The sequence below is a fragment of the Spinacia oleracea genome, chromosome 4 (assembly GCF_020520425.1).
Source record: "Spinacia oleracea cultivar Varoflay chromosome 4, BTI_SOV_V1, whole genome shotgun sequence".
NCBI classification, from domain to species: domain Eukaryota; kingdom Viridiplantae; phylum Streptophyta; class Magnoliopsida; order Caryophyllales; family Amaranthaceae; genus Spinacia; species Spinacia oleracea.
This window is the reverse complement of record NC_079490.1, coordinates 144,509,516-144,526,044: the sequence shown is the minus strand read 5'-3', so window position 1 is coordinate 144,526,044 and position 16,529 is coordinate 144,509,516. Positions and strand designations below refer to the sequence as shown.

Below are 16,529 nucleotides of genomic sequence, written 5' to 3'. Positions count from 1 at the left end.
AATCAGGAAAATCTCAATCATTCAGGGTGGTTCAATAAACCATTAAATCTCGTTATTTCATAAAATCATTTCTTTCAGGAATAATAATTCATTAAATCAATACTTTGCATAAAGCTGCATTATCGTAAAACAATTCAATCAAATCATACTTGTAATCCCGCAATTCATAAAACATCATTATAAAACATCAATCATTCATAACATCATTCATAAATACATTTCGAAGGGAATGCGGGTACTAGCAATAACCGTTACCTCAATTCCACGATTTGCTAAGCCTTTTCGTTGGTTCGTTCTTCCTGAGCTCCGAGTTCGATTTCTTTCAAAGTATCCAATTATTGAATTAGTTATTAAAACGATAAACACTTTAAAACCAATATTTTATAAATAATGAATTCATAGATAGTGAATTTTGAAGTAATGAATTTCATAAAAATATATTTTTATAAATTATTGAAAATATTATTCAACAAGATTTCAATCAAGATTTCAATCAAAATTTCATAAATCGATTTACATAAATATTATTTAATTTCATAAATTAACGAAAAATATTATTTAAATAAAATCGATACTATCATTTAAAATTTATACAATTAAAATAAATAATAATTGATTTTCATGAAATATTAACATGGGTGTTTAAATAAAAGAATAGAGCTTACTTTGGGATATTGGGCCAAAACAAAGGGTTGGGCTCAATTTGAGGAATAAAAGAAACAAAGTTCCAATCACTCGAACTCGTTTCTTTTCGAAACTGAGGCTCGAAGGAACAGGGGAAGCAACGCAAAGGAAGGAGAGAGGAGAGGGGAAGTAGGAAGAAGGGACGACGATGGCTGAATCCTGGGCGGCACGGCGGCGCGAAGGTGCGCCGGTGTTGGTGGTTGTTGGCTCACGGCGGCGGAACAACAGGGAAGGGGGGAAGGGTGGTCGCGCGAAGCAGGGGAAAAACAGGGGAAGGGGGGGTATTTTCCGGGCTGTTCTGGGCGGCGGTAAGGGCGGGGCACCGGGGGTTTTTGGGCGACGGAGATCAGGGTGCAGGGTGGTGATGGGGGACGGTGGCTGGGAGTGGTGGTGGCTGCGGTACGGTGGTGCGGCAGGGGAGAAAGAGACGAGGGGCAGGGGAGGTTTGAGGGGTGGTTTCCGATGAGTTCTGGGCGGGGACAGAGGTGGTTGAGTGGTGTGGGGCGAAGGTGATAGTGGTGGTAGTTGGTGGTTGAGGTGGTGGCAGTTGCGGTTGTTGATGGTGTTTGTTGTGGTGGCTCGAATCAGAGGGAGCAAGAGAGAATGATTTTCAGTTTTTGGTTAACTGATTTTGTTGGAAAAATGGTGACAATTGTGGCTTGTTTATAGTGTGAAGTTGAGTGATCAATAAGCTGAAATTCTTGGGAAGCAAGGCATGCATTTGGACTGAATTGTGGGTGGAGAGGAATGAAGGAATTCCTTCATTCTTGTTCTTGTTTGTATGTTGTTGTTTGAACGTGAATAGCAAGGAAAGAGAAGGAAAGATGCCAATTTGTTCCTTAGGGGCATTTTGGTCATTTCACTTAGTTAGGCAAGATTTTCTGAATATTTGATGCTATTTTAGGAAATTAATTAGAATAATAATGTTTAATTAAAATCAAGTTTCCAAATAATCTTTTGTTACGAAAAATAAAATTTAGTTTTCGAATAAAATAAAAACGTTTCGAAATTATTAAAAATCCGAAATAATTAAGATTTAAAAAGGTCGTTAAGCTCGTAAATATAAAAATTAAATTATAAAATCCGAAAAGTAAACCGTGTAACAAATCTTAGAATTTCAAGAGAAATAAAACTTCGTAATTAAAAATAAAGTTCGAAATTAGGATTTAAAACGATTTTAGGCTAAATAAAAATAATTAAGCCTAATTAACCAAGTTTTAAAAATTCGGGGTATTACATTCTTACCCCCTTAGAAAAAGTTTCGTCCTCGAAACTTGAAAATTAGATTTATAAAATGTTTGTTGAAAATTGAAAACGCTTGAATTAAAGTATGATGTTTTATTTTAAAACCAAGATCTCACAATTTCAATTCTGACAATGTCTAGCTTTTATTCCGCCATCATCTTTTAGGACTCCGCTTCAACCCGAGGACCTAGAATCGAAGAGTAAAGAATACAAAAGGGGCAAAATTATATTGATCCTTAATCGTCATTAAGATCAATTACATTCCGCCATCGTCTTTCGTATCTCCACTTTACTCCATAAAATAGGATCGAGGAGCAAAGAACATAAAAGGGGCAAATTGTTAGCTTAGACTAGGCTCCCATTTTACTTTGTGATATCTTGTTTGAAAGTATTTTCTACCGAAAATAGTAACTTTTAATGAGAATTAAATTATAACTCTGAAAATATACGTATATGTAGTGAAAATAAATATTTATCAACCAATTTCAATACTCGAATAATTTGTAAAAGTCATTTATTATATCAATCTCGTACTCTGAGCTCAGGAGAACTTTCATCGGAGGCGGCTTCCATGAATAACAATTAGACTACCAGTACAATCATGTCATGTCAGCATAAACATAATCCATATCATAGAGACATAATTCATGTGAACATTTCAAATTCAACATAAGCATAACATCTAACACACGAGCATGGTTGACCATAACATAATCATTCATAGAAAACATAGTAATTCATACATCATATCGTTCGTGGGCGAATAATTAGAGATATTTCGCTTTCATTTTCCATTGGGCTTCTTTGTTGCAGGAAACTTATCGTTGACTTTCGTTATTCGATTCGTTTCGATTTCGATTTCCGATCTTTTCTTCTACGTCACACAACTTTGTTGACTACGTTCGTTGCAGGGATTCGAGTCCATTCACGTGACGGGAAATACATCGTAAATATACGATTTCGCTATATCCTTAGTATTTTAAGTCGACAAACACTTGGGCTTTGGCGGATAATTCTAAACAATCACACGTGCCTTTATCAGAAAAAATCTAGATTCCAGAAACTTAGTTCATACTACCTGGTTTTACACACATGTCCTTTCGTCGATTTCTTTTCTTAACTCCATTGCATTCCTCAGTCATTCATAATTCTTTTCGAACTTCATAACATTCATTGATATTATCAACCTCATAGACAGACTAATTCTCGATAACTTATTTTGGTAAGATCCTTGAAACTTATATGCAAAACTCAATCTCATGCTTTCACCATAAATCATATTTTTCCACATAACATTTTCGCAAACCTTACATTTCCTCGCTTAGCTTTCTTTATGGAGATTATCAAGCATTCTTTCAAAAACAATCCCTATAAATGATGCGGAAAGGTATACTAAAAACACCATCAATCTTATTGACAGACTAATTCCTGATAACTTCCTTTGGTATAATCCTCAGAACTCCATGTGTAGCCTCAATTTCATATTTCCATCATGTTTGGTCTCGATCACATAATATTTTTGCATAACTTTTTTTTTAAGATTCTAGCTCAGCTTCCTTAACATATATGAAAATACACTTAGGTACTTACAACCATAAACAATCATTATGAAGGGTGCGGAATAATAACCCATAAATCATAGCTTAAACGCTTTAAACCTTTAATAACCTTGAGTTAAGTGATGATTTTCCATTTATGAAATATAAACTCATACTCCTGTTTACTCTATCATTCAACCTTAAATACAAACTCATGCTCTTTCGGTACTCTAACAATCAACCTTAAATAATTCATAAACATAAAAGTTCCTTAGAACAATTCATATCCACAAAATCATGCTTTTATTAATTCTTTCATAAACTTCCTTGAGGACATTAATGATCCTTAAACATTTCATAACATGTCCTTGACAAAATATCTATGACATGATTCAAATCTAAAACAGGAAACTTAGGTTCAAACGTACATAAGAACTAAATTGAAATAGTATCAGCGTTGGCTTCATCTTCTTCTTCCTTGTCAGCTCTCATCATGTAAGCCTTTCCAGATATTGGTCGTCGTGGTGGATCATGATTAACCCTAGCATTGTTGTTGTTTCGTTCATGATTGGTCGAGGTTGCTCTTCCAGTATCTGTGGGAGGTGGTTTAGGGCAGTCCCTGACAAAATGATCTTTTCCTCCACATCGATAACACGTCTTTGTTCCTGCACGGCATTCACTCTCAGTATGGTTTCTCTTTCCACACTTAGCACACCATACACTACGAGCTGCTCTATCATTATGACCTTGGTCTCTTCTATAATTATGGTTCCCTTGGTTTGGCCTTTTAGCTCCTCCATGGTTTTGATTATCATTCTTTCTTTTATCACCAACATTTTGTGCTTCTCGTAGTAATACAACTCGTTCAACATTAACTGCAATATCAACCATATCTTGATAGGAAGTAAACCTTTGAGTTGCCAACCTATCTTGGTATTTCAAATGAAGACCTCGCTCAAAACGGTTCATCCTAGATTGTTCTGTCGATACCAGCTCCGGTGCAAATCTTGACAATTCCATGAACTTGTTTGCATATTCCATAACACTCATTGTTCCTTGTTGCAAGTGCAAAAACTCGTCTTCCTTTTGTTTCCTCAGGGATGGTGGATAAAACTTATCTCTTAATAACTTTTGCAGTTCGGTCCAACCAAATCTAGGCTCATTCTTCCTTTCCTTATTAACTTTCCACCATAAACTTGCTTGACCTGTTAAGTAAAACACGGCGAAATCGACTCTCCATTCCTTAGGACATTGCAAGGTTTCAAACAACTGATCTATGCGATTAATCCAATCCTCGAATTCTGCAGGGTCGGGCTTTCCATCATAAGATGGTGGGTTTAGGGATGAAAACTTCTTGAACATTGATACATTTTCGTTCGCATTCGTCGATTTCTTTTTCTGAGAATCTTTGATTAATTCAGCTAACATCGTGCTAACGGTTTCTAATCGTTCCATCCTTTCTTTGTGATCTTCGATAGGTTGATCGTCATAGGGATCATCATGGGCAACATCCTCGTAGATAGTGTCATCGCTGACATGGACGTTGTGATTGTTCTGAGCTCCATCGTTAATATCGTTAGTCACCTTGATAGTCGACATTCTGCATAACGTGCTCAATCAGGAAAACATACATAAATAGGAAAATAATCCCTTTTCAGCCCGTTCCTACACTCACACTCATTTCATTTTAACTTAACATGATTTTAACATATTCTTTTATTCTTAAAAATTCTTTGCTTAAAGCCTATTGAATTCTACTATGCGCAAAACCCGTAAGGTTTAGCACTTATGGTCCAGAACCTTGGCTCTGATACCAAACTGTAACACCCCGACCTCTAATTCAATTATTTAATCATAATTAGCAGCGGAATTAACCTAATTCGGTCGGGACATTACCCGCCGTAACTCCCTCTTGGGAATTACAAGGCAACTATCAATCATAAGCTATTAAACTCCAAAATTCACATAATCATCCTTCTCAATTCCTTAATAAAAGTACGAAACTTAATCAAGAATCTTTACTTAAACTTGTTACAACTTAACATTAACTTAGGTGAACTTGGTAATAGTGAAATCCTCGCCACTACTCATTTCCGTGGTCCCCAGCAGTACCTAAAACGGAAAACAAAACGGTGAGCCGAAGACTCAGTAACAAGTTACCCTAGCATCGTAACATCATTTCAATTCATTTTATTTAATAAACAGGGAGAATAGAATATAGTAAAACATTTAATAAATCAATATTTCAGAAGCATCATTTCAAAAACATCATTTCAGGAACATTAATTTCAGGAACGTCATTTCATTAATCTTTTTCCTTTTAACAATATTTATTCTGGTCGTCATGACTTTACAGGAAAACATGGTAGGACGTCTCCTACGAACAGGGGAAGCCAGTGCTTCATAACAGGGGGAGTCAATGCTCCATAACAGGGGAAGCCAGTGCTTCATTTCAGGGGGAACCTTGGTTCCATATCAGGGGAAGCCAGTGCTTCTTATCAGGGGGAACCTTGGTTCCATATCAGGGGAAGTCAGTGCTTCTTATCAGAGGGAACCTTGGTTCTATATCAGGGGAAGCCAGTGCTTCTTATCAGGGAGAGCCTGGGCTCCATATCAGGGGAACTTGACCAGTTCTTACACTTTTATTTATCATGTTTACATTTCTTTTAATCGAACATTAATCAGAAAAATCTCAATCATTCAGGGTGGTTCAATAAACCATTAAATCTCGTTATTTCATAAAATCATTTCTTTCAGGAATAATAATTCATTAAATAAATACTTTGCATAAAGCTGCATTATCGTAAAACAATTCAATCAAATCATACTTGTAATCCCGCAATTCATAAAACATCATTATAAAACATCAATCATTCATAACATCATTCATAAATACATTTCGAAGGGAATGCGGGTACTAGCAATAACCGTTACCTCAATTCCACGATTTGCTAAGCCTTTTCGTTGGTTCGTTCTTCCTGAGCTCCGAGTTCGATTTCTTTCAAAGTATCCAATTATTGAATTAGTTATTAAAACGATAAACACTTTAAAACCAATATTTTATAAATAATGAATTCATAGATAGTGAATTTTGAAGTAATGAATTTCATAAAAATATATTTTTATAAATTATTGAAAATATTATTCAACAAGATTTCAATCAAAATTTCATAAATCGATTTACATAAATATTATTTAATTTCATAAATTAACGAAAAATATTATTTAAATAAAATCGATACTATCATTTAAAATTTATACAATTAAAATAAATAATAATTGATTTTCATGAAATATTAACATGGGTGTTTAAATAAAAGAATAGAGCTTACTTTGGGATATTGGGCCAAAACAAAGGGTTGGGCTCAATTTGAGGAATAAAAGAAACAAAGTTCCAATCACTGGAACTCGTTTCTTTTCGAAACTGAGGCTCGAAGGAACAGGGAAAGCAACGCAAAGGAAGGAGAGAGGAGAGGGGAAGGAGGAAGAAGGGACGGCGGTGGCTGAATCCTGGGCGGCACGGCGGCGCGAAGGTGCGCCGGTGATGGTGGTTGTTGACTCACGGCGGTGGAACAACAGGGAAGGGGGAAAGGGTGGTCGCGCGAAGCAGGGGAAAAACAGGGGAAGGGGGGTATTTTCCGGGCTGTTCTGGGCGGCGGTAAGGGCGGGGCACCGGGGGTTTTTGGGCGACGGAGATCAGGGTGCAGGGTGGTGATGGGGGACGGTGGCTGGGAGTGGTGGTGGCTGCGGTACGGTGGTGCGGCAGGGGAGAAAGAGACGAGGGGCAGGGGAGGTTTGAGGGGTGGTTTCCGATGAGTTCTGGGCGGGGACAGAGGTGGTTGAGTGGTGTGGGGCGAAGGTGATAGTGGTGGTAGTTGGTGGTTGAGGTGGTGGCAGTTGCGGTTGTTGATGGTGTTTGTTGTGGTGGCTCGAATCAGAGGGAGCAAGAGAGAATGATTTTCAGTTTTTGGTTAACTGATTTTGTTGGAAAAATGGTGACAATTGTGGCTTGTTTATAGTGTGAAGTTGAGTGATCAATAAGCTGAAATTCTTGGGAAGCAAGGCATGCATTTGGACTGAATTGTGGGTGGAGAGGAATGAAGGAATTCCTTCATTCTTGTTCTTGTTTGTATGTTGTTGTTTGAACGTGAATAGCAAGGAAAGAGAAGGAAAGATGCCAATTTGTTCCTTAGGGGCATTTTGGTCATTTCACTTAGTTAGGCAAGATTTTCTGAAAATTTGATGCTATTTTAGGAAATTAATTAGAATAATAATGTTTAATTAAAATCAAGTTTCCAAATAATCTTTTGTTACGAAAAATAAAATTTAGTTTTCGAATAAAATAAAAACGTTTCGAAATTATTAAAAATCCGAAATAATTAAGATTTAAAAAGGTCGTTAAGCTCGTAAATATAAAAATTAAATTATAAAATCTGAAAAGTAAATCGTGTAACAAATCTTAGAATTTCAAGAGAAATAAAACTTCGTAATTAAAAATAAAGTTCGAAATTAGGATTTAAAACGATTTTAGGCTAAATAAAAATAATTAAACCTAATTAACCGAGTTTTAAAAATTCGGGGTATTACATCTAATTTTTATAAAAGAAATAATTTTTTTTTTATACTGATTGGTCATTTATATTTATGTGTTATTTGTTTGTTTAATATGTGAATTTTTTTATCTCATCCCCGCCATTGTGGCTCATTTGCACCAAAGAAAAAAATATGTGAATTTTTTATAATTGTATTGAGACTTTATTACTTATACTGAGTTGAGTATAAATAATTTAGTCTACATTGAATGAGTTTCCATATTTTTTTGACACCAGTTTCATATTTTCTTTGTTTATATGATCTATATACCAAGCTTCCATATTGTTGATTAAATGTCTAAACAACAGTATTTAGTACTTTTTTGTGTAGTCATTTTCTACATATTTTAATTATCTCATTTTTTTTCCTCCTCCGAATTTCGTGCTTTTTTTTTCCAGGACTATATGTATGTTATATTATCTACTTACTTACATGTTTCTCAGAAGAATATATCTTCTTCAAATGACAAACAATCAATACTGGTGAAATGTGTAGTAACATTGGTAATACAATAACACTATCTTTTACAAAGGGGAGAATGTTTTGAATGTTATTTCGTTCTATTTTTTTATAATGTAAGTTGTAATGGTCTCACCAATGAGACAGAGTAATTTTAATTTTTTAGACCCCCGTTGAGTCTCGACAATGATGATAAGCTTTTAACTTGATCTTACTAGATTGATTTTCTCCCTTAAAAAAACAACAAACGGGTTTGGATTGAACTCCTATCTTACTTATGAAAAACTATTGCTCGACCAATCCACTAACAAACCCTACCCAACTACTACAACATTCTTCTCACCACCAATAAAAATCTCCCAATTAACCAACCCATAACCAACTCAACTGTCATCAAAACCTCCCCCATCGATGAAAATCGTCTCACCCCATTCACAACACAAATAACGTAATATATGCTCTGGGAATTATAAACCCATGAAAACCACCCTTAACCCTTTACCCACCCACCACCCCCTCTAAAGCCCACTAAGAATCATGAATGTTGGCTTTAGATAGTCAAATTCGACCATGAAAGCTCTAATTAAAAGATTAATTGTAGAGTTTAAATTTGACCGAAATAAGATTCAAATTAGAAAACTAATAGTTATAAAAAATATATATTAATTATCTACTTTCTTACATGTTTATCATAGCAAATTCTACAATACTTTTAAAAAAAATATTCTACAAATGGCATGAATCAAACATTGACCAAGTGCCCAGTAATATTGGCAATACAACAATAATTATGTATTTTTAAACAGGGGAGAAGGAGTTTGAATGTTATTTTTATTCTAGTTGTTTTAAAAAAAATACTCCATATAAGTTATAAAGTGTATGGTTTACCATCATTTAACTAAAGTTTTCTATTTTTATTAAAATGATTAGAGTAGAAGTAAGTTAACTATATAAATAAAGGTATTGTTTTCTATATTTATTAGATTGATTGAAATTTAGAAACTTTGAAAATATGTTTTAAAATGTTCAATCCATATCTTTTTGTTATACAAGTTTCCAATTTAAAAATTTGAAGACATTTAAGTTGATTTTTTTTCCAAAATATTTATTACATTTCCTTAAATAACGGTGTGTGATAGATAAGGATTGAGGTTTTGGAACCCTCACATTTTCTACCACTCCACTTTAATAATATAGATTCACTAATCGGAACAAAACCTCTATTCACACAGTCACATGTGGCCGGATTGTTCATAGGAATATATTCCATAAAAAAACTATTGGGACCCATGATAATAATGGACAACAAGTATTAGGGGTGAAAGTTCGGTTTACGGTTTGGATTAAGGCCCAAACCGAAACCAAACCGAATTAATTCGGTTTTCAATTTTTGAAACCAAAACCCAACCAAATAAGCTTTCAATCCAAACCAAACCAAACCGAATTTTAATTCTCAATCCAATCCAAACCAAACCGTTAAACCAAAATTCTTTATGGGCCTATGAATCTTGAAGCTATTAACCTATGAATCTTGAAGCTGCGACCGCCGAAAAAAAAACGGAGGAGGAGCAGTCAGCACTCAGCAGTGAAGCTTGAAGCTGCGACGACGCCGACGCCGACGAGCAGTAAAGCTTGAAGCTGCAGACGACTAGACGAGCACTAGTGAAGCCGATCGAAGGTGCAGGCCAGCAAATTTTGATGTAACTGTGTGAGAAGATCAGAGGATGAGAAACTTAGACTCTCAAAGAGAAGCGAGATCTGAGAGGAGTGGCAACCAAAAATCGATTTTGCAGGTTGAGGGTTAGGGTTTTTGACTTTTGTGTGGGTTAATAAAGAAGAAGAAGGAGGCGGTTTATTTGTTTTACTTTCACGGGACTTTTTCTGAATATTTGGGATTGGGCTTAATTTTTGGGGCTAGGTTAAACTATGAAATTCGGTTTAATTTCTGCTGCTCAATGTGATGTCTTAGTGGATAAGATGGTTGCTAGGATTAAAGTCTGGAGTTCAAGGAATCTTTCCTACACAACAAGAATGCAGCTCATTAATTCTGTGTTGATGAGTATTCATATGTACTGGGCTCAGGTATTTATTTTACCCAAGAAAGTACTGCAGGAAGTTACTAAAGTTTGTAGAGCATTTCTCTGGAGTGGGCAAGCTTATAGTCAGAAAAACAGTAACATTTCTTGGGAAAGTTCATGTTGTGATAAGAAGCAAGGTGGACTTGGATTTAGAGATGTTATCAGATGAAATATTGCAAGCATTGGAAAATATGTTTGGGCCATTGCTTCCAAGCAGGATAATGTTTGGATCAAATGGGTTCATGTTGTGTACATTAAGGATGGGGATTGGTGGGAGTATAAACCTGTAGCTTCTGCTAGCTGGTATTGGAAGAAGATTTGTGCCATAAAAGAGAGGTTGAAACTAGTCTATACTCAAACTGAGTTAGCTGCTATGCCTCATTATTCTGTGAAAACAGTTTATGAGAAAATCATTGGTCCAAAACCTGTGATTCAGTGGGATAATATGGTGTGGAATAGGCTGAATATCCCTAAGCATAGATTCATATGTTGGTTGGCAGTGCAGGACAGGCTTCAAACCACTGCAAAATTGGCAAGATTTGGTGTTAGTAATACTGCAAGTTGCCTGATTTGTGGACAAGCTGATGAAGATCATAAGCATCTATTCTTTGCTTGTCCCTATAGCAGCAGATGCATTAGTGCTCTCAAAGCTTGGTTAGGGATTACTTATTCCACTGGTAATCTGAAGCAGCTCATGAGGTGTATTGCTCATGGCAGAATGTCAAAGTTTAGAAGGCAGGTTAGCTTTGCAATGCTAGCTGCTGCAGTGTATGCTGTTTGGTCAAGTAGGAATGGTTGTTTTTGGAATGCTTCCTTTCCAACTGTTCAGAATATGGTAGCTAGAGTTAAGCAAAATGTTAGAGATCGAATTTTGGTTGTTTTACCTAAACATGTATCTAGGAGAGATAGCTTGTGGTTTGCTACTCTGTAAGATAGCTTTCTGTTTCTAGCTCTTTGATGGAATGGTCCAACCTAGTTGGTTTGTTTCATCCTTGAGTTAGTTTAGGTTGTAAATCTGTTTTGAACTTAATATTATTCGATCTTGCTTGCCTAGCAAAAAAAAAAATTAAAAAAAAAAAAAATTTCGGTTTAAATCGGTTTTTCGGTTTTAAAATTTCTAGCCCAATCCAAACCGTAAAACCATTTTTTAAAAAATACCCGGTCCAAACCGAACCATTTTAAAAAATAAACCGAATCGAATTGCTTATTCGGTTTGGTTCTGTTTCGTTTTCGTTTTTTTTGTACCAAACTTTCACACCTAACTAGTATATGCCCGTGCTAATGCACAGGATAACTAAATTTATAATCTTGCTAAATCAATACTTTGTATAGTAACTAACAATGTTTGTAGAAAATAAATATCACAATGGATATGAATACTCCGTTTAATGTTTGGATAAACATATAAACTAAATTAAGAAACTAATTATGAGCAATAAAGAACAGTTCTAGAAAATCATGATGGCCTTTGCCAAATAAAAAACTTCGAAAATGATTATGTGGTTAATTTTAATTTGCAGATGACCTATCGTAATAATAAATTTATTTTTCTTATCTCAACTATATTATTAAAGCGGAGTGCTGTGTAATGAGAGGTTAGAAAACCCACAATACTCCCCTCTTAGCTATGCCACATCATACATACTCAAAAGGCAATTAATTAATTCACATCTTCAATCACACATCAATGAAGCAAGAAAAAAAAAACAAATTAATAAAGGAAATTTAAATACAAAACTAATTACTCAATTAATCAAATTTACATATCTCAAATAATTATAATATAACTTAATAAAAAAAATCAAAGTTTCCGAAATAAGCATCAATAGGAAGAAATAATATAATTTCCGAAATAGACCTAAAATAAGTAATGCGTATGTAGCACGCTATAAAAAGTAAAAAGAACAAGTACGTAGGAAATGATACACATTATACAGAGTACGGAAGAAATAATATAATTTCAACCTCCATTATACATACTAAAATCCTAATAAATAGAGATTTTAAATTAGAAAATTGGTTTAGTTAGAATATTAAAAATACACAGTAAAGTTGTCTTCCAAAATCTTCGGTTCAATTTCCAACAAATGACAATGTCCATCAAAACCACATAATTATTGTAACATAATATAGATTGAGTTTTAAAATTTGACAATTAAATTTAGAGGGTAAACCATTCCCGTAATATGGAATAAAAAAATATGTAGTATAAGATGCTTTGGTAAAAAAATATAACTTTTAGATATAATAAGTTTAGAGGATTATAAAGACTCAAAATTATGAAGCATATCAACAAAATATTTATGTAAGCGCCTTATGAATTCATTTACTTTTGAAATGGCGCCTTATGCTCTTGAAATGGCAATAACCTGAGGAAGAATATTAATTAGGTATGTCGCCATTTCAAGAGCATGATGTCAAAACTCCAACCAACTACAACTTGTATACTTCTATGTGAAATTGATAATAATTAAAAGAAATATTAGAAATGGATCTAGAAAATCCGTCTCTAAGTTAGGGGGTTGAAGGATTTAAAATTCCGTCTCTAATTTAGATCTAACTTTCTACGAAGAGTTTAGGAGAAATTGCTATACTTTATGGACGGATTAATTGGAGACGAATTTATAAATCCATCGATAAATTAGAGACGGATTTACATTTTTCGTCTTTAAATAAATCTAGAGACGGATTATGAATATTCATTCTCTAAATTAGAAATGGATATAAATCCATCGCTATACGAGATTTTTTTTTTAGTGTAATTACCTATAGTCGCAAGGCCGGCTCCGACAATTTGGTGGCCCGGTGCTAAGCTTATCAATGAAGCTCATATGAGGCCCCTAAAAAAATTAATGTAAAACACATAATTATTATATTAATATTGTTTTATTTATACAAAATATAAAGTCAAATTAATAATATGGTTTAACGTTTTATGTGTGATGGTTTGAGAAAATTGATGTAAAGGTTTGATGGACATGAAAAAGACAAATAAAAAAAAAGGGGCATGAGAAGAATCGAACCCTAGTCTTAGCTACCACACTTATAAATCCTTACCAACTGGGACAAAGATTACTTAATGCATAATAAAACAACTCTTAAATATATAATATTTATTCTTGGGGGTTTAACCAACATAATTTCTTTTTGGGGCCCCAAAATTTTATGGCCCGATGTTGGAGGTCCACCCTGGACCTCCCTTTAGCCGGCCCTGTATAGCCGTGGACTTATGGCCGTGGACTTGAGGAGAAGCCTTTGTCATTAGTTATTAAGCCGCTTTCCCACAAAGTGCACCTAGTGGGAAATCAAACCTACGGGTTCAACTCCTTATCGTGATCGACTAGCCTAGATTAGTTTAGTCGTGCAATTCTTAAATCTTTAATTTGATATCCCGTACGTACTTGCTTAAATAGCGATTATATTGTAAGACCTTGAAGTGAATATCGATTGGAGAAAAGGTTTTCTTACTCGACCATGTAATATCTATAACAGGAAATAACTCTAATAACAAAAAAGTAGAAACACTATCGATTATCTTGGACTAGTGATTAAAAACATAAAGTTGAGAGTCATACGTATAAAATAGGCTGGTTATAAATTTAAATTTACCCTATTTGTAATTTGTATTGCAATCATAGCTTTACGAATAAAGAAGGAAAAACAAGATACCAAACAATATGACAACCAATTCAAAACGACCCAGAATATTCCTTCCAGCTCTAGAAGTAAGCTCAACACTCTTATTTATCAAAGTACCTTGATCGTTGACTTTTAAGTCAGCTCCTACCAAATAGTAGTATCGTCTAGACTTCCAATAAATTTTGACCTCCGACCTCACCGCCGTCGCCAACACCACCCTGAATGTCATTGGTATAGTAGCATTTTCCCAATTTACCCCTCTAACCTCGATATTCCCAACGCGGTGGGCACGACCAAACTCACGTTGGTAGAAGGGGCTAAAAGTGGCGTTTCCAATAGGAAAGCTACTTAAGTTAGACTTGTAATAAAAAGTAAGGTTGAGGGCATCATAGTAACTTGGCTCGGTGTCCAAATTTCTAATCTTTAAATCGAAGTGGATAATATTGGAAGAATTTGTAGTTTCTTTGAGGACAGAAACGGTAAATTCTTCAATTGTTATGTAGGGGAGAGCGGCTGATGGCTGCAGGCCATGGAGGAGGCGGAGTAAGATGGCGGCGACTAAAGGTAGTGAGACGGCCATGCCGCCACCACAACAACCGTTTGCAGGCTTTATCATTGATTTTTAAGGATTGTTTGTATGACGAGAAGGTAGTAGGCAATCATGTAATATCAACAACTATATACGAAGTATGAATTGTGAAGTTACAGAAAGTCAACGAGCTAATCCAAACTTGGAGTTCCAATAAAACAAGATTATCTGTAATGATATTATCTAATTCCAGGCTGGCAGGATTAAAGCAACTTGAAATACTATAATTAGCCGATAAATAATACTCCCGTTTCTTTTTGTTTTTAACGTTTTTCTTTTTTGTGTCTCAAAATGTTCTTTACATTTTCTTTTATATTATCACATAAATTATTTAATATTCTATTAAAAATTTTGTCCAATTATTATATTAACCAATTAAATTAATTGGGTCATTCAATCTCTCACACTTTTTCATAGGTACATTAACTTTTTCTCATTTTCGCAATATCAGAATTTTGATAAGAGTGAAACATTATAAATAAACGTAATTTTTCTCGCTTACATGAAAAACTTAGAAAAATACCAATGCACATTAATTAGTCGTTAAAACACGTGCAAAATACCAAACGTAAAAAACAAAAAGAGACGGAGGGAGTATATAAGTGTAAAGATAACTAACTTTTCTAACCGAAAAAAAAACTTACTTGCAAGTAGTAGCTAGTACGGCACAACTTGTGTTCTTTTAAGAACACTGTGTTCTTTATGAAGGTCTTGAAAAAGCTATTCAGTTTAACATCAAAAATAAGTTCTCATAGAAGATGGCAATGTTCTCATCGTCAACTAGGTCAAAGAATTTTGGATATCCCCTGAAAACTTCACAATATTATCAAGAATATGAAAGGCCTTACCAGATGTTTCGACTATATATCGGGATATCAAGCATATTTACAAGGAAGCAAATAGAACAGCAGATTGAATTACGAAGGTCGAACACCTTATTAGTAGTAATATGTTTATTGATTCTTCTAATAGTTTTAATTTACTTTCCGTTTGGGTGCCCAATTGACCCCAAAAGCCCAAAAGGCTACAACAACAACATATAAGCCATTTACCCATCAAAGGCCAATCAGCCAAACACAAGGCCCAAGGCCCATCAAGTAATAAATGACTTATGGGAGCATTTACTACACAAACACTATAAATAAGCCGCCAAGGCTCACAACTCAAGGTACGTCCAATTTATTGCCTTAACACTACTCTCTAGAGAATTCTCTCTAGGATCCGAGCATTGTGCTTACTTAGGCATCGGAGGGGCTTTCCTCAGAACACCCCCGAGGCCAGTGACGTTACTCCCTGTGCATGTATATTCGGACAGAACTCAATCAACAAACAAGATCTTCCACATCAACGAATAGGGTCTTCATCTAAAGCCCGTTGTTTCAACACCGGATCAATTTGGCGCCGTCTGTGGGGAAGATATTTCAAAGCCTTGAGAAATCAGCCATTTTTGCTACAAAAATGGACAATGTTAGCGTTCATACGGACTAAGAGTCCGAAGCAGAGGTGCGTCCTCAACCAGAGGCACACCCATGGTCAGGGGCACGACCACAGGTGAGCGGGGTTAACACTGCGGTAACCTCTTGACCTCCAGTTCCCACGCGGGAAGAGCTCACCGCGGCATAACCATAATGCAGAACTTTCTTTTCAACGAAAAGGAACAAGGTTTGGCAAACGACCGCCGCGAACACAGGAGGACCAGGCGAC

General features: G+C 35.2%; 2 protein-coding genes across 2 annotated transcripts; one reads left to right on the top strand and one right to left on the bottom strand.

Annotated features, from left to right (window-relative positions):
* Positions 1 to 10,445: 10,445 nt before the first annotated feature.
* LOC130471983 (uncharacterized) lies at positions 10,446 to 11,528 on the top strand. The gene is made up of 2 exons (XM_056842374.1): positions 10,446 to 10,754; positions 10,857 to 11,528. Exons 1-2 carry the CDS (start codon positions 10,446 to 10,448, stop codon positions 11,526 to 11,528), a joined length of 981 nt encoding a protein of 326 aa, XP_056698352.1.
* Positions 11,529 to 14,237: 2,709 nt separating this feature from the next.
* LOC110795744 (protein NDR1-like) lies at positions 14,238 to 14,852 on the bottom strand. Its single transcript, XM_022000764.2, has one exon. The coding sequence runs from the start codon at positions 14,850 to 14,852 to the stop codon at positions 14,238 to 14,240; it is 615 nt and encodes a 204-aa protein (XP_021856456.2).
* Between the last annotated feature and the right edge of the window lie 1,677 nt (positions 14,853 to 16,529).